Source organism: Dendroctonus ponderosae, unplaced genomic scaffold (genome assembly GCF_020466585.1).
Source record: "Dendroctonus ponderosae isolate FM_Combo_2020 unplaced genomic scaffold, Dpon_F_20191213v2 Dpon_F_20191213_8, whole genome shotgun sequence".
Lineage (NCBI taxonomy): Eukaryota > Metazoa > Arthropoda > Insecta > Coleoptera > Curculionidae > Dendroctonus > Dendroctonus ponderosae.
The window spans coordinates 601,805-620,523 of NW_026019016.1; the positions used below are offsets into that span (position 1 = coordinate 601,805).

At 38.7% G+C, this 18,719-nt stretch overlaps 1 protein-coding gene across 2 annotated transcripts; it reads right to left on the minus strand.

Moving 5' to 3' along the window:
• Window positions 1-225: 225 nt before the first annotated feature.
• Window positions 226-2,828, minus strand: LOC109544750 (coiled-coil domain-containing protein 96). 2 transcript variants are annotated; one of them, XM_048669282.1, is made up of 7 exons: window positions 2,469-2,828; window positions 2,347-2,416; window positions 2,043-2,284; window positions 1,815-1,915; window positions 1,462-1,756; window positions 1,065-1,406; window positions 226-995 (listed from the first exon to the last, which is right to left on the minus strand). In XM_048669282.1, exons 1-7 carry the CDS (start codon window positions 2,685-2,687, stop codon window positions 273-275), a joined length of 1,992 nt encoding a protein of 663 aa, XP_048525239.1. In that variant the 5' UTR covers window positions 2,688-2,828; the 3' UTR covers window positions 226-272. The 2 variants fall into 2 exon arrangements, with proteins under 2 accessions (XP_048525239.1, XP_048525238.1); XM_048669281.1 differs by having other exon boundaries at window positions 1,462-1,759.
• Between the last annotated feature and the right edge of the window lie 15,891 nt (window positions 2,829-18,719).

Below are 18,719 nucleotides of genomic sequence, written 5' to 3' on the forward strand. Positions count from 1 at the left end.
GGTGCCGTAGGCCGTTGTAGTACCACTCGCCCGAGGAACAATAAACATGACAATGAGCCAAGGCCGTGGCTATTTTCTCGGCAACAGGCTGTTTTTTCGTTTCTTTTCGCTTCAACCAAAGCCCAACGAAAAGGCAGAAACCACGAAGGGGAACGATAACGAAAAATGTTTCTTGATTTATTTGCCGTTCATTCGAGTAGATGTAATAGATGAACGAAGCATTGCTTTTTTCAGTTTACTGTAGCTTTATTTACATCCCTAAATAACTGCTGTCACTTTCTCCTATTCAGAACTGAGGGCGTGGGTCGAATTTTCACCAGGTCCCTAAACACGTCTTGCTGAATAACCGGTAGATAGAGAGTCGGTCGCTTTTTATAAACCATTCGGCATTTGGAAGCACTTGGCGTTGATTCAGATGTGCTTTTCCTTCTTTCTTCGGCTCTCAATACCGTTCCTCGCTTCATCCTCTCTAGCTTTCGTGCATTCATCTCCTCTGTCAGTTCTTCTATAGTTTTCCTCAATTTCCTCACAACTGTCTTTTTAACCTTTACGTCCTCCTGGCATTTTGCCAGCTCCGCTTCCAGAGCGCCCACTTCGCTTTTCGATCGCTCCATGTCGTCGAGAAGATCATTTTTTGTTAAAAGTCCCGATTCTTCCTTAAGATTCCTGGCCATCAGCCTGTATCTGTCCTTGGCGTGTTTGATATCGGCCAAGTTTTCCCTATAATCCCTAGCCGTCTCATCAGCCGAGTAAAAGTCATCCTTTAAATCATCCATATCCGCCTCCAAAGCGGCCGATTTCTCTCGCATGTGCGCCAGAATTTGAATGGTGTTTTGGCATTTGTTGCGAAGACGGGCCAATTCTTCATCTCGTTCTTCAATTTTGTCTGCATAGCTGCGATTATCCGATTTCAATTGTTCGTAATCAGCCAGGTGAAGATTGTTTTCCAGATTATCCAATTTGTTGATGGCATCCAGCTTCTCTTCAACCATTCCCTGCAAGACGCCGAATATCGCATTAAGTGAGTAAACGACTTGACTGTTCCCGATTAGGCGATTTTCTACCTTCAGCTTGATGAACTTCAGCCTCATGGTAGAAACTTGCTGCAACTGGTCTGACTGTCTTCTCAAAAACCTTTCAATTAGTTTATCAGGAATTTGGTTGCCAGTTTTCGCGTAGATCAGACCGCGGCCAATAGCTGACTCCCGGTTTTGCATGGCAAGGAAATTCCTCTTCAATTCCTCGTCTACTGTTGCACGCTTGGAGCGAAGCTCTTCCACTTGCGCAGCCACAGTTAGCCTCTGAGTTTCATTGATCTGCATCAGTTGCTGATAAGCATCCAGTTTTTGGCCATATTTAAGCACCTGATCCAGAGGGGCTTCGGAGTCTTTGCAAACATTTTCTACCTAGAAGCGATTGGTTGCATATTAAACCTCTGCTGGGTTCCTCCCAGCCAAGTACCTTTCGCCTCTTCAAGTACATTATCACTATTTTCTGAAGAACGTTGTTCCTGACTCGATTACTCTCAAGTTTAGTGCCGCAATCCATATATCGAGCATAGTAAAGGTCGCGGTCTAGAGCCGGTGCTTCTTCTTCAATGATTGTAGGAAGAGATTCTTCTTCGACGGATTCTGCATGGTCGTCCGCCAAAACGAAGTCGTCCACTGTGTCAATGGAGAAAAACTGAGTCAGGTTCTCCTGCTCTGTGCTCTCAATTCGACTCTCTAAATCGTAGTAGATGCTTCTACGTCTACGGCTGCTAAAAATATGAAAGTAATTTTTTCATTAGGAGAATTATTATGAAATGCACTCACGATGGCCCAGGTTCAAAGCTTGGAGAAGTTGAGCTCCTGATTGTTTTTGCACTGTTCGAGTGGCTAGTGGTACTGAAACGGACATCTTCTTTGTCTTCATCCTATCTTAAAAAAAAGCTGACTAAATTTCTCTTGAAGAGATTGGCTGATTAATGCAATTGCTAGTTCTTTCGGGTTGCAGAATTCTCAAAGGAACGTTTTTCAATTTAATTTGCCTTAAGTACTTGCTTCCAATTTCCTTCTTGTGTCACTCTCGACAGATTGAGTTGCAATTATTTCCGGAAGCAGGCTTGGGTGGGTTTCCAGCTGTTCCGGCTCTGCCTCTTTACTGTGCTTCGAAATCTGCGCTTCCAACTGCTCTGGTTCTGTTGCAGCGCTTCGATCTTCTTCAGCTTTACTTGCAGTAATCGAAGAATCTGTTTGCATGGGTGCATCTTCAGAAGCCACTTCTTTATCTTGGGCCGATATACCTATGAAGCATTTATTATTGACTATTGGGGGTTGAGATCGAATTTTGCGTGGTATTCTGTACTTGGTCTTTTTTCGTCTTCATACTCGTTGTTGATTTCCGTCATTCCAGCAATCTCCCCGAAAACCGGTTGCTAAATAAACTCTATTCGCACAAAAAATGATTCAAATTTTTACGCGTGGCACCTTGTCGGTTTTCTCCTCGAAAAACCCTTCCTGAGCTTCTTCGTCGCCGACTATTTGCACCAAACTTTTGCTTGCCTCTTTCCGATCGGCAAGTCCCAATTCGGTATTGGCTTCCTGCATACTGGGGCCCATAAGATCATCGAAATTTTCTTCAAGCTGCGATTCATCGTCAGGCAGAATCACTTTGGGTTTTCGAGGCAATTGCGACTGAGACTCCATGCTTGATGGTGACCATAAGAAGATTCATGTGATGGAACTGAACTCCCGGGGTTATTAATTTTGAAGATATTGAAAAAAAATGTCGAACATTGAGAAAAAAATGTCTACAAAACTCGTAGTCTGGAATTAATGTCAATTTGTCAGCTACTTTAAACTGGTCAGAAGTTAATTAAAACAGGTGACAACCTCTTATGGGCTTTTGGTTAGTCGGCGATGTTTGAAAAAGTTTATTTGAAACTATATTGAAATGTAAAAACTTTATACAAAACTCAAAAAATCCTCAGTAGCGACTGAAAATTTCCAGATTCAATAGAAAGCACATGGATCTCAAACTGCAAAAAAATAATTTCATTTTCATCAAATTCTGATTTTTGCGTCCTTAGTGAATGTTGGTCCAAAAGCGAATGTTTCCTTGCAACTGCAGACTCTTCCATAATAAAAATTCCTAATTTTCAATCTCAAGTACATGAGTCTCAAAATTGGGAAAATTCCAATCACTTTGTCAGCAAGTTTAACTTGAAATGAACAATTTTGCCAGTTTGACAAAAAATTAGCATCAAACGCTCGCTAATTTCATTTTGTAGCCACCTTGTATAACGAGACAGTGAAGAAATCGTGGTTATTGTTCGAAATATTTTGTCTTACATCCATTGGCATCGAGCTGAAGTAAGAAGAAACTGCGGCTAAAAATATCAAAACCTAACCTACGGTAACAGGATATTATTAACCGGCCAACTGTTTTGAAACAATGGGCAGTTTTATAAAAAGTTCTTCGTATTTTATCGAGACAAGTCTGGCCTTGGAAATGAATAAAATCGCCTCATTCTGCGCGGTTGTTGTCGGACACAAGTAGTTTACAAACCCTTGCAAAAAACTTACTTACTTAAACGTTCTTTATTGCCCGGTTTGAATTAAGTTGTTAAATGACCATTCTGGGATTTAAAAATTGCCATTTTTTGCCCGTTTCCCTTTCTGCTTCTTAAACAATCATAATTATCGCATATTACCGGTGTTTCACTCATGTAGTCGTCGATGAAATGCCGTATGGACGGAGTCGAGGGCCTTTGTGCGATCGCAACACTTTCAAAGCAGGATTTTTGCACATTTTCCCATAACATTCGATTTCGTTGAGCAGAAGAAGACCTCATCTCATGTCTTCCGCCTGTTCCGGGTAATCATTAGGCAAATTCGATCCACTATTCAAGGTTCGTCGGCTGCAAATTTTCTCCCATTCTGCTTATCCATCTGACTGGCCGATTAATTTTCCTTCGTCCGATGCAGCGACACGTTTCGCTCAATATTGCCAGCATTTGTGGGTGTCAAGGTGCACATTTGCTTTTAATGTTTCCTAGAAGGCTTTGGCATTATGTGAACCATCGTGACGTATTGATGCCCACATAAATCACTTAGGTTTCTAGTGGGCTAATTGCAGTCGGGCCTTATGATTTATATGAGGATTCGTTCAGCAACCGGAGTAATTAATTTATATTCGTTTCAAGCTGTTTTGATCCGATTTTGTTCTGAAACTTGCTTGTCTTGTGAATGAGCCCAGTCATCAGCTCATAGGCGTTGAGAATGCTTCAGAGGATCTTTGTCCAGTCGCAAGGGAAGTAGTGAAGCTGAATCAATTAGCTCTAAACAATCTAATTATTTAGCTTCAATCGCACATCTCGTCTTTGACTGGGACATTTTAATGTAGACCATCACATATCCTCTCATCAAGTTCAAGATTGATAATAAAGAATTATGGCATTACGGTAATATCAATGACCCAGTCTGATCGGTATCGGTTGTCCGCATTTCGGTTACGGTTGATATAGGAAGAAAGTAAACTGTGCATTCCGCACTTTTGTTATTACATCACATGATGTCCAACAAACGGTTGCATTCTAACGATTGTTTGCCTTTATTCTGCGTGGTTGTTTCGTGCTTCTTCAGGTTGTTTATTACAATTGGATTTTTCCCATTCTTCATTTTTCTCCTTTTGAAATTTCGAAAAAAACTCAGTTAGATGTGGTTGCTTGGGATTAGACATGAACAATACATTGGGCGTTTTGTCCCCTAGATCTTGCTTTTTACACTTTTTACACTGCTTTTTACACAAGGAAATTTTTTGTTTTTCTCTACTCAAAGACAGTGTTGCAAGTTTGCAAGTTTACAATGATAAATTTACTGAAAACAAATTATTTTCAATGTTATATTTTGAGCCTACTGAATCACTGAAACCAATTTTGTTCACCGAATTACCGCCAATTGTTTTTAAATTTTTTACGCAAAAATCGCGCTAGATAAGAAAAAAGTGCAAAAGGGCAGAAAGTTTCCAAATTGAACCGACAACAATTTTGGTTACTTATAAACAACCTGTGGGGTGCGTGAAAGAGTTGCTGGGAAAAAAGTGGGTGTGACCCCTGAAAAACGATCGCCCTGTACATTTTCCCGTTATTTTAAAGCGCGCAAAGGTGTCGACCGTTTAGGTTAATTGGTGTGTCAACGTTCAACTAAAAGTCGAATATTTAAAAAAAGAAAGTAAAATGTGTCTCATACAATCTCGGATTACGAACAAATCCAAAATATTAGTTATATATGTGATTCAAAATATTCATAAAATTAAACATACGTGTTTTCATGCAAATCATACACTGGGTGCTCGTTTTAAAGGCTAAGTAAAATGAGTAAAAAATCATGATTTTGGCGAGCTTTGGTAATGTTGGTCCAAAAATTTTCCTTTTCACGCACCCTTTTTTCTAAAATTTGGCAATCTAGGACGAATAAGAACTGGACAGTCGCGAAATCAATGGGACACACTTGAATATCAAAGTCTGCAGAATTTTAGTCAATTTGCAAGAAATGCTGATTTTTGCGCTTTTTGTAAATGAGGGATCAAAATTGCATGTTTTGGAGCAACTGCAGGCTCTTCAATAAAAAAATCTTAAATTATAATCTAGAGAAACTATCCACTGGATATTTGCATATTCTATAAAAGATACATGAATTAGAAAATCTAGAAAATTTAATTTAGTTTCCAGCAAATTCTGGTTTTTGCGCTTTTTGTAAATGTCAGTCTAAACATGAAAGTTTAATTGCAACTGCAGACTCTTCAATAAAAATTCTTTACGTACAATCTAGATTAAGTAGCCACTTCAAATTTGCAATTTCAGTAGGTGACGCATGAATGTCCATATCCGAAATATTTCATTTAATTTGCAAAAACTTGTGATTTTTGCGCTTTTTATAACTGTTGGTCCAAACATGAAGGTTTTTGCAATTGCCGACTTAAAATAAATTACAATTTACAATCCAGAACAAGTAGCTACCGAAAACTGCACATTCTATTGCATACAAAACGCACGAATATCAAACGCTGGAAATTTTCATTTCATTTGGAACAAAATTTGATTTTTGCGCCGCTTGTAAACGGTCTAAAATTAACGTTTTCTTGCATCTGCACACGCTTATGAACATAAAAATTCCTAACTTCTAGTCAAGTCAAGTAGCCACTCAAAATTTGCAGTTTCTATTGGTCATACAAGACTATCAAAATCTAGAAAATATAATTGTGTTTGCCAAAGATTCCAATTTTGGCACATTTTGTCCAAAAATGGACGTTTTCACGCAACGGCAGAATTTCCAATAAAAATGTTTAACTCGCAAAATATAGCAAGTTGAACCTTGAAAAGCAGCGACTTGAAACTTACACAGTCTATTGAGCGCGGACGAATTTCATGATTTGGGGACTTTTGTTCAATTTGCGCGAAATTTTGATTTTTGCGCCTTTTGTAAATGTCGTGCCAAAGATGATGGTTTTTACGCAACTGCGCGCTCTCCTCTAAACCCTCCTAATTTTCCTTGTTTATCAACTTGCTATTTGAGATTTACGATATTTATACAAAACACATGACTCTCAAAATGAGGATACTTTAGTTTAATTTGCGGCCAATCCTGATTTGTAGATGTTGGTCCAAAAATTAACCTTTTTTTGCACCGGTAGGCGCCTCAATAAAAATTCCTAACTTGCCATCTAAAGCAAGTAGATGCTGGAAATTTGCACATTATAGAAAAACTACTTAAATCCCAAATTCTACAAAATTCCCTAAAATTTTAGACAAACTAGCATATCCCTTGCACAAAACACGTATTAAGCATGTTATAGATGGTCCAAGTGCACAAAACAGCCTAATAAAGGCCCCTAATCAAATTTTTGAGTATGCACTTTGGCCCACTGGTTGAGATTCGAATAATCGATATTTTTGGCTCACTTTAAGCGGATTTTGAGTGGTGACAATTTTCAACCGATGGCACCTTCCTTATTATTGATCCAAACTCTTTAAGTGGGCATATTGGAAAGTTATTTCGAGCGAAATCAGTCCACAGAGCTCATAAAATACGTATGCGAAAATTTCATTTTTAACGGAACATTTCATAAAAGGTAAAGTTTTTCCCAAAAAAAAATCGAGTTTCTCAAAACATCTCAAATTCTACCTCATTTTCATCTCAAGAAAGCGCGAAATGCAGGAAACTAATCACAAAACCCGTTAGAAGCTTCAGATTCGAATTAATCAACATGTTTGCTCAATTGCCGGTTGTTTTTGAGCGGTCATAATCAAGAAAAATGCATGAAAATTTTAATTTCTTACCGAAAAAACCGAATTCTACATTATTTTCGTCTCAACGCAGTGAAGAGACGCTCATTGAAAAACGCGTTGAAGCTTCATAACGGAAATAATTGATTTATTTTAGGCGGTTTTTGAGTGATCGCTATCTTCAAGCGGCGATATACTTTTGTCTATTTTCACAAAATGCTTGCTGATGTTGGGCCAGCACAAGTGGATTACATTTTCAGGGCGATAGCGACTCCAAGATCACCTGGAAAGATGCAAGCATTAACAGCGGTTTGCTAACGCGTTAGTTAATCTAAAGCGGAGAAAATTTAAAAAATCCCCGTTATTTTGCATTTTGCAAACAATTTTATCATTCGTACTGCTCGCTCTGTTTGTTTGCGCTTGTTGCGTTTGTTTGTGCTGCTCCCCAACAACGTAGGCCCACGATGTACAATTATTTGAGTTTCCAATTCGTTTTACTGCAGAGAGTGCAGAGACTGTTGACTATCAACCCGAACATGCGGAATTTTCATTCAGTTAATTATCTCATTGTCCACCAGTAAATATTTGTGTGTGAGTGTGTGTACGCCTCTGTCAAGTTGCTGAGAACCGGGTCAGAGCGAACAATGAATCGTAAAATGACTTTCGGCAATTAGGGAAATATTCGGATTAAAATGTCTTAGAGTAAAATCGTGACCGAATTTACGGCGATGACGATGGGGAGATTGAGAGCCTGCCTTTGTAGGCTTTTGCGGCTTATCAGATATATGATTGGCTATAGATCTACATAGGTGAAATATCTTGTCCGCTATTGGCATATTCAGGTCGTCGTTTCGTTTGAAAGATCGCCTAAATCAACCGGCCATCGACCCCCAAAGGAGACCTTCAACACCAGCTTAAAATCTACAATTTTCCAAGTAATCGCGCAAAGGAAATTTATTTTTGCCAAACATCTGAGCCAACGCATTGAGGCAGCGATCTGCGGCCAAACATGTCGGTGCTAAAAGTCATCCATATTGAACTACCAAAATAGGAGAGCACATAACGAGAAAAGGTTAGAGAGGCGAAAACCATGGGACCGTGAGTACGTGAATCTGATTGAAAATTTGAAATGCCGTAAACTATATGTAACGAGGAAGTGGGCGGATCGAATCCGTTTTCGTTATGATGTGCATGCCCTATTAAACTGATGATAGTCGGGAAGTTTATGTGTTTAAGAGAAACCTGCATAAGTTGCATTATTCGATGCCTTATTTAGACGCACTGAGAACACCGTTGTGTGAAACCCGGAACATCTTTTCGAGTAGTTATACACGATGAAATGGTGTTAAGTTTTTGAAGAAATCAGTTGCTCGTTTGTTTACCCTTCAACCAAAACCCAACGAATAGGAAGCCATGAAGGGGAACAAAGCAGGGATTTCTTCAGTTCACCTTGCCTTTATTTACATCCCTAAATAACAGCAGTCACTTTGTCCTATTCAGAACTGAGGGCGTGGGTCGAATTTTCACCAGATCCCTAAACACATCTTGCTGAATAACCGGTAGGTAGAGAGGCGGTCGGTTTTTATAAACCATTCTGCCCTTGGAAACTCTTTGCGCTGATTCAAATGTGCTTTTCATCCTTTCTTCGGCTCTCAATATCGTTCCTCGCTTCATCCTCTCCAGTCTTCGTGTATTAATATCATCTGTCAGTTCTTCTATGGTTTTCCTCAATTTCCTCACAACTGTCTTTTTAACCTTTACGTCCTCCTGGCATTTTGCCAGCTCCGCTTCCAGAGCGCTCACTTCGCTTTTCGATCGCTCCATGTCGTCGAGAACATCATTTTTTGTTAAAAGTCCCGATTCTTCCTTAAGACTCCTGGCCATCAGCCTCTATCTGTCCTTGGCGTGTTTGATATCGGCCAAGTTTTCCCTATAATCACTAGCCGTCTCATCAGCCGAGTAAAAGTAATCCTTTAAATCATCCAAATCCGCCTCCAAAGCGGCCGATTTCCCTCGCATATGCACCAGAATTTGAATGGTGTTTGTCATTTATTGCGAAGACGGGCTAATTCTTCATCTCGTTCTTCAATTTTGTTTGCATAGCTGCGATTATCCGATTTCAATTGCTCGTAATCAGTCAGGTGAAGGTTTGTTGATGGCATGCCGCTTCTCTTCAACCATTCCCTGCAAGACGCTGAATATCGCATTAAGTGAGTAAACGACTTGACTGTTCCCGATTAAGCGATTTTCTACCTTCAGCTTGATGAACTTCAACCTCATGGTAGAAACTTGTTGCAATTGGTCTGACTGTCCTCTCAAAAACCTAGAAGCGATTGGTTGCATATTAAACCTCTGCTGGGTTCCTCCCAGCCAAGTACATTTCGCCTCTTCAAGCACATTATCACTATTTTCTGAATAACGTTATTCCTGACTCGATTACTCTCAAGTTTAGTGCTGCAATCTATATATCGAGCATAGTAATGTGGTCTAGAGCCGGTGCTTCTCATTCAATGATTGTAGGAAGAGATTCTTCTTCGACGGATTCTGCATGGTCGTCCGCCAAAACGAAGTCGTCCACTGTGTCAATGGAGGCAAACTGAGTCAGGTTCTCCTTCTCTGAGCTATCAATGCGACTCTAAATCGTAATAAATGCTTCTACGTCTACGGCTGCTAAGAATACGAAAGTTATTTTTTCTTTAGGAGAATTATTATGAAATGCACTCACGATGGCCCAAGTTCAAAGCTTGGAGAAGTTGAGCTCCTGATTAGTTTTGCACTGTTCGAGTGGCTAGTGGTACTGAAACGGGCATCGTCTTTGTCTTCATCCTATCTTAAAAAAAAACTGACTAAAGTTATCTTGAAGAGATTGGCTGATTCATGCAATTGCTAGTTCTTTCGGGTTGCAGAATTCTCAAAGGAACGTTTTTCAATTTAATTTGCCTTAAGTACTTGCTTCCAATTTCCTTTTTGTGTCACTCTCGACAGATTCAGTTGTAATTACTTACTCTGCCTCTTTACTGTGCTTCGAAATTTGCGCTTCCAACTGCTCTGGTTCTGTTGCAGCGCTTCGATCTTCTTCAGGTTTACTTGCAATAATCGAAGAATCTGTTTGCATCGGTGCATCTTCAGAAGCCACCAGGACCTATGTATTGATGACTATTGGTTTCTGATATACTAATTTGCATGCTATTTTGTACGTCCTCTTTTCGTCTTCATCCTCGTTGTTCCCCCAAGAACCGATTCTTTTGAAGTACAGTCTCGTGGTAAAAACCTGATGCTTGACTGTCTCTTAAAAAATTGTCCACTTCACTCGTTTGTTGCCTGCTTTGCCTCAAAAATGGTTGTTCTCAAAAAACGGTTTTGTCACGATTTCGAAAATGAACAAAAAAGTGAGAAATAAAATTCTGCGTTTTTTAAAAGGCAGAAACTGGAGGCAAATCACCTACAACCATGTTTTAAATGCCCTTTGGAGAAATGAGTGAAGAAAGACGCTCCCTAGCTTCCAATAACGGGTTATTTCAACTTGATGCACGTTTTATCTGCGGCTTCCCATATTGCCGATTTAACATTTAGTCGTTGGTGCTAACTTAGTAAAGCTGATTTCCGTTAGTTTCTGGTCGTGGCCTGTCCAATAGTCGTGTTTGAACATCACAACAGAAGCAGGACCGAATCGAATGCGGTTTTGCTCGGTGTTTGACCAGAATGTCCTGTAATCGATTTTATGTGGCGTAATGCGTAAAAAACGGTACTGCTCAACATAATTACTCCTAATTGCCTCGGGATCTTTTACTGGGAATTGAACTTTTGCGGGAGGAAATAATTGATCCAATCCTAGGTAGATGGGAGGCATTAATTGGCCCGAAGCGCATCCAGGCGCACTAATTTGCCCGACCAATTTCTGATCAAATAAATAACTCTCTTAGTCGGCACTTATTGCGCGATATACGAAGGAGAAAAAGAACTGTTCTAAGTCCGCTATCTTTCGAATGCCATTCATTTGTTCCATAAGAGGATTGCACATGTCATTGGCTCCTCCAAGGCCGTCTTCAACAAGACCATCCGACACAGTTATCGTCTTTTTCTGTCATTTTAGCACCTTATTTTGTTCTTGTTGCTTTTAATGGCCTGTGATGCGGTTGCTTTCTGCTTTGTGTGCCGTAGATACAACGCTGACAACCAATTATTTAAATTTCGCTGGTTTTCCTTTTCGTTTTTCAACTTTATGTCATCCCCGTACAACTTCTCGATTTTTTTCTCGCTTTTCTGATTATTCCCACTGGTCGATCGATACAATGCAACAACGTGTGATTGGCATACGGCCGAAACTAGCAATTTATGGGAGAGCGTTAGGACGATTCCGTCATCGAATAAATCATTTAATAGCCAGTCTTTGAAGTATGGTAATTCACCTCGACATCTATTTGCTTAGTGCGATGATAAGAAAATTGGTACCATCAATCAGATACCTGGGGCTTCAAATCGATAATAAGAGCTCAATCTGTTCCGAACCCATTTTAGTTGAACTTTGCGCCAGTTTCACTAGTACTTATCGGTTATTTACCGGTTTGCTTCGGAAACAGATTTAAATTTAAGTCTAATCATCTGCTCACCTTGTATAGGTTGTCCCAAGCGTTTTGGCAGGGGCGCATATTTTTTTCTTTAGGGCGAACAACCGTTCACTTTGCGCATATTTTCATCACCATCGCTTGGATTTGCATGAGTTCCTCATTTTGTCTTCCGTTTTTCTGCAAATTTAATAACGAAACTGAAGAAAGTATGGATTTTTTCAATTAATTGTGCCTTGAAGCAATTGAAAAATTTTGAAAATTTTTTTATTTTGTTACTAGAATCGACCATTGGAAAAATTTCGGAAAAGGCCAGAAATATGCTTTTATAAAGTGCTTGGGTCAATAAAAACGAAGAAATCGTCGGCTAAAGATCGTGAACGCGCAAAAACGCTTAGAATGTGTCGAAAATGTTTATTATTTCCGATCTGAAACTGTTTGTTGTTTTTTATTGAGTTCGGTACATTGCTTACGTCCGTGAGCTGAAAATGATGCAAAATTTGAAAAATTTTGAAAAAAAATCAAAATTTCACTTGTGTGTTTTTTAGCTCAATCGATTCCTTTCGACGTAAGAAGATCACAAATATGCATTTATAAGGTCAATAATAAGGAAGAAATCGTCGGCTAAAGATCGCGAACGCGCAAAAGCGCTTAAACTGTGCTTAAAATGTCTATTATTTCCGATCTGGAACTTTTAGCGCTTTTTTCAATGAGTTCGATGCATTCCTCGCGTCCGTGAGCTCAAAATCATGTAAAATTTAAGACATTTTGAGAAAATTTTCATTTTTCCAAAAAATCGACCCCCACCCTTGGAAACATTTCGACCAAAAATAAAATTTCACATGTGTGTTTTTTGAGCTCAATCGATTCCTTTCGACGTAAGAAGGCTAGAAATATGCATTTATAAAGTGTTTGAGTCACTAATAAGGAAGAAATCGTCGGCTAAAGACCGAGAACGCTTAAAAAACGCTTAAAATGTCCCGAAAATGTCGATTATTTCTGATCTGAAACTTCTACCATGTTTTTCAATGATTTCGATTCATTCTTCGCGTCCCTGATGATTTGTCATTTGAGTTTAAGTAAAAAAAATGCATTTCCAGGCACCATCATGACTTATATTCCTCCAAGCAAACGATTCAATTAAGACAACATTCGTCGGATAAAGATCGCGATCGGGCAAAAGCGCTTAAACTGTGCCGAAAATGTCTATTATTTCCGATCTGAAACTTTTAGCGTTTTTTTCAATGAGTTCGATGCATTCTCCGCGTCCGTGAGCTCAAAATGATGTAAAATTTAAGACATTTTGAGAAAATTTTCATTTTTTCAAAAAATCGACCCCCCATCCTGGAAGTTGGTAGTTAATACTCAAATAGACCGAGGAAGATGAACATATACATTTTCTTGGTGCTTGCCGATTTTCAGTGAGGCAAAATTGATGTTATATAAAAATAACATACATTGATTAATATATTGTTTAATTAGTTAATTGGTTTGTCGTTCAAGTCAGTCTCTTCATTTGGTTTTGGTGTTAAAAGTCGAAGATTTATTTCAAATTCCAACGGAAATCTCAATTTTTTGAACCCCAGTAAGGTTTCGCCGGAAAGAACGACACCAGTTTGCTATAAATTCACATCGATCCGTAATTAGTGCAATAATGACTTCAATTTGCCTCTCCGAGTTCACGATTCTGGAACAGGAAATTCCATTTTATCAATTTGTGGCATAATTAATGTCTCTTTATGAGTGCGCTGACGAGAAACTTCATCGCAAGCACGAACTGAAACCGTAACCATCCTTCTAAGGTCAGCGCGGGATTTTGAAGCGAAAAAATCCCTTGCTTTTGTTCTACCATTGAAGCGGCTGAAGAAAGTGTGTTATTCTAAAACGACCAGCAACCATGACCTAAATATGCGAAATTAAATTCAGGACCTGAAATGTTGCATCTTCCGAGATTTACGACCGCCCATTAAGTCCAATAAAGAAACAGATCGTACTTAAAGCGAGCAGCCCATTAAGCTCGCGTTTCTCCATTGTTGGTCGGCTTAATGTAGATGAAAGAAAAAAGATACCGAAAATACCTATAGCCGTATTCGTATTCGTATTGGCAAACTTTTTATTCGTCTTCATCAACCCGAATTCGAAGTCGACAAAGATGACGGGATTTTGTGCAGCGATAACCTTCAATGGCACGCTCATTATTGTTAACCATTGAAAATATGATGGTATTCACAGTTGTTAATTGGAATCGCTTCTATTTCTTCGGCTGCAGCAGGCAGCAGCAGTTTGACAATGAGATTCTGCTCGCAAGGACTGAAATTGTGGTTTTTTCCTGCGCGAAGGCAACAACTTTATTATATCGAACCTCAAGGTAACCCATTGTTTTGCAGCAGACTCAAAAAATCGAGTAATGAATCTCAGCAAAGGATGATTATCTTGTATTGCCTTTAACGGAAAAGAATACACATAAGCATCAGTGCAAACAGGTGTAGCCATTGTTTGAGTGGAATATATTACCTCCACTTCATAAACTAAACTAGGTCCAGTTTGAGATAGCAAAGTTTTTCACTTTAATGCCGCACTTGAAGGACGTTTTCCATAGAAAATCTCCGTAAAATCAACGCAAAATATCTCTGAGTGGAACCAGCAATTAACGTTCCAAACCAGCGATTATCTCAGATTCCTCGCAGCCGATTTCAATTGAATAATTTTCCAAGTATTGTTTTTTAACGGTACCATTTCGGAGTGCCATTAAGTTCAAATTCTTTTCGAGTTAGGCATCGCAAAGAACGAAACGAAATGGATTTGTTATTTTGACGAATGACGCAGCAATTGTGAGGAAGATTTAAATCTTGCCACCGCTAATTTATTATTCGAGCTACTAAATGCGCCCATTATGGTAAAAACGCCATGAAAGGATGAAATAGTGCTCATCTCTTTAGAAACCGCGGCTTTTTGCCGGTTTATGAATAAAACGTCGGGAGGGTTCATGTGCAAAAATGGGTTTTGTTTTCAAATCGTCTCAGTTTCATCTAGAGGAGGCAAAACGTTGCTAGCGGCAAATGAAGCTGAATGCGAGGAGAAACTGGGGGGCAAAGACGAAGAAACGGTGAGTGGCTAGTGATTTTCAAAAGTCTTGCAGCTGGATCAAGCCAAATGCCCACAAATGTTGGGGGCCCACAATGATGGGCTAAGTGGTTTTGTTTAAAAAATCTGGAGCAGTTTTAACCAGGGTTTTTTCGCTTATTTTATTTCTTCGGATGGTTTGAAATTTTCTCTTCACTTTCATCAATGGAAGGGCATCTTAAGCAGAAATTGGCAATTAATTTACAATTTTCACAAATAAATCGTTGTGAAAAGCAATGAAACTTTCGACATCGTCGGCGTCGCAAAGGGCTTTTGATGTAAGTGGGAAAGTGTCAATAAAATTTTCGGATTTTATTCAGGGATTCTTAACAATTTTATTTTTACCAGTAAAAATTGGGTTTGGGGTTTTTTCAGATCGAGACCACAAAAGTTTTTTTTGGGTTTCAAAATAGCGCGTTTTTGTTGCCAATCTCGTTCGTGTTCTCCGACATTTCCTAAACAAAACTGGGTTCTTGGATTAAGGCGATATTTCTTACTATTTTCGAGATATTTCACATTTGAACGTCTACTGATTTTTTGAGCAATTATTTTCTGGCGAATTTATTTGCCATTTTTATCTCTGGTTGTTTTAGGGTTTCTTTAATCCTAATATTTTTACGTGTATCTTCTCTTACTTCTTTCCTTATAGATTTATTTAGTTGGACTATAGTCCCTTTGCTAATGGTTCCCTCCTTTAGCCTCCTTGTTCGTTCCTTAATTAATTGTTGACTTTTCTGACTTGAAACTAGTGGGATTTTCGCGTTTTTAGGCCGTCGTACAATATAATTTCTTCCTGACGTTTCACAAGCACCAGTGGCTTGCATCTTCAGAGGTGGTTTGCTTGAACGCAGCGTAAGCGGTCAAGCAAACCACTTAACCGCATAAAAACGCAAAAATCCCACTAGTTTCAAGGAATGGCTTCGAAAGTCTATCTCTTTCATGATTCGGTTCGTGGTTTCTTTATTCGATATTATTGCCTGGGCTGCTTTTAGTAGGGTTTTGGTTATTTCTTTGTTTATGGTGTCCAAGTCCGAATCTTGTTCGCCCTGCTCGTGTACGATCTCCGCGTATTTCAAAATTTGCTGTTTTAATTCTTCACTCTTTCTTCTCCAATTTTGAGGTGTTTTCAGGTCTTATCAGTTTCCTTTTTTCCCAGGTCACATGGGCGTAAATAATTATGACAAACCATCGACAATTAAAAAACAAACTTTTTCATCTAAACCACTTCAAACCCCGTTCCTATGGCAAATATTCCCGAGTATTGCAGCTGAAAGTTTAGACCGAAGCATATTTCCTTTTTAATCGACATCGAGCTTAAATCTTGTACAACCAACGTCATCCACAGGCCGACTGCAGTAAATCCAGCTGCAAAATGATCGCATTTGACAATGTTTACCGGCGATGCAAGCGAAACGTCTTCAAAGCCCCAAACATGAGCTTCAAATTGGTATCCAGCCCTTGGCTAGAAGCAGATAACAAATTATGAACGATTCGAATTCTTTAATCGGTAATAATGATTGCACTTTACAACAAAGTGTGTGCCCCCTGGTGAGATGTAAAATGGGCTTTGTATATCAAGCGCATGTTTACCGTAAATTCACAAAGGTAACTTGACAGAAGATTAAACGAGATAATTGTGAGTAGGAGAATTTGCGAGGGTACCGCGTTGTCTGCCTAGGCTTACATTACCACAATAAATGGTTTCAATATAAAAGGAAGATAAATGACTAACAACTACTTACGTGTGTTTCGATGCTTCAGCGATTTGTGGCTTCCTTCGATATTTTCTGGCAAATAATTGCACATTTTTTCATCCTCTAATCAACCGGCCAGCAAGTGGCAAATGCTCAGGAATAATTCCGTACAAATGATTTATTTATTTGTGAAAGTATCCGCATATAAATGTTCTCACCTTTGCAACAAGGCGAAGTCAAATTGAGCATGGACACTTCCTTACACCGGCCTATTTGCTTCCCATCTGCTGCTACCATAAATTTTCCTTTTAAAAGGAATTATGCCTTGTATTGCAATTTGTTTTGCGCCTTTATAAATGCTGGTAAAGAGGAAATTAATGCGAGTTTTGACGACCATAATAGCAAATGGGTACTAGCCCTGATGGCTTGGATAAATTGTCGGAATAATTAAGATTAATCGCCATCAGCGATAATAATTATAGGATTCCTCCTGTATCTGGTCATTTTTTTGAAAAGTTCCTCTCATGCGCTTAGGATTTTTATCTTTCCGTCTAACTCGCTCCCAATTAAACATGAACATTAGCTCAACAGAAAATAGTATTTTACTCGCCAATCATGCACACTATTGTCTAGATTATTTATTTGACATAAAAGTGCATTGTTATGGAAATGACTCCAGTTCGAAATGGGTTATATAAAATTAAATTCAACATACATGCAAATTTCATATATTTAAATTCGTACATGTCGCGACAGCTCGAATTTTTGCCCTGTCGCCTGTGTGGGACTGTTAAATAGGTTGATGTGGCTCCATATCTACCGGATTATTCTATGATTTATTTCTCATATTAATATTAATGCTTCAATCCATTTGTTTGCGTCTAAAGAAGCACAGGCTCTCTGTTGAAGCCTTAGCTCTTGTAGCAGTAAGTTTTGGTGTGTTTAAGAAGTTCCTTCTAGAAAGATGTGGAATAGAAGGTGTAGTATAATACAACCAGACATTGGCTGCAAAATATCAAGCCAAGACTTTCAGTTAATTGGGATGGCAGAGGTTTAACATGTTTATTCCTAAGCTAAGTGGGTTCCTGCACTTAAACTAGCATAGAATTTTAGACGAATTAAAATTTTTGCGTATTTTTCGGCTCAAGTTAAGCAGCTCCAATATGAATTTATAAATTTTCACAACTGTTCAAAAAGGTTTGAGCATGTGTATTCCTGACCACAGTTGGTTTCTTGCTTTCTTGGGAAAAATAGACAAATGTAAAAAGCGATTTCAAATTTAACCTTTAAGAAATTGCCATAAATTAAAAATATTCATGAATCAATCGGAACATTTCGCGTAAATAGAGCAACCTTGACTCTCAAACTGCAATGAAATGCAGCTTTCCTCAGCTTTCGACTGGCAAGTTTTGAATCACCTACCGCTTGGTAGACAGTAAATTGCGATTTCGATATTAAATTTAAAAAAATTGGCAAAAATAGAGCAAATCATCCGCAAATATATTGAAGTAAAAAGCAGTTTAGTAGCTGACTTCCTTTCAGAGTGGTGAAATTTTAAAAAATCGCCTACCAAATGCGATACCAGATAAATGGCGGATTCAATACCAATTTCGAAAAATTGCTAAGCCATCAGCATAGTCCACAATAAATCAGCAATTGTCGCTCAAATAGAGCCAACCATCCTCTATAGTTTGCGCAAAAATGAAGCCTATTGACGAACTCGATTTACGAGCTGAACATTTTTCAAAAATTACCTGCTGCATGTGATTGAAGGTGAAAAGCGATGTCGTAATGAAAATTTGCAAAATCGCGAACGAATTGAATTTCATTATGAATAGAGAGAAAATAGAGCAAATATTGCTCTATTTAACGTAAAAAGCATGCTTCGACCTAAAGCAATTTTCGAGCTGCGAATTTCTTAAAAATTAGTAGCCAAATGTGAAAGAAGATTTTAAAAAATTCCAAAAATTCACCATCAATTCCAAGAAACCGCTATTTGTAAACAAAATAGAATGATTCTTTCTCTATATGTTTAGAGCAAAAGCAAACTCCTGACTGACTCTCTTTTTG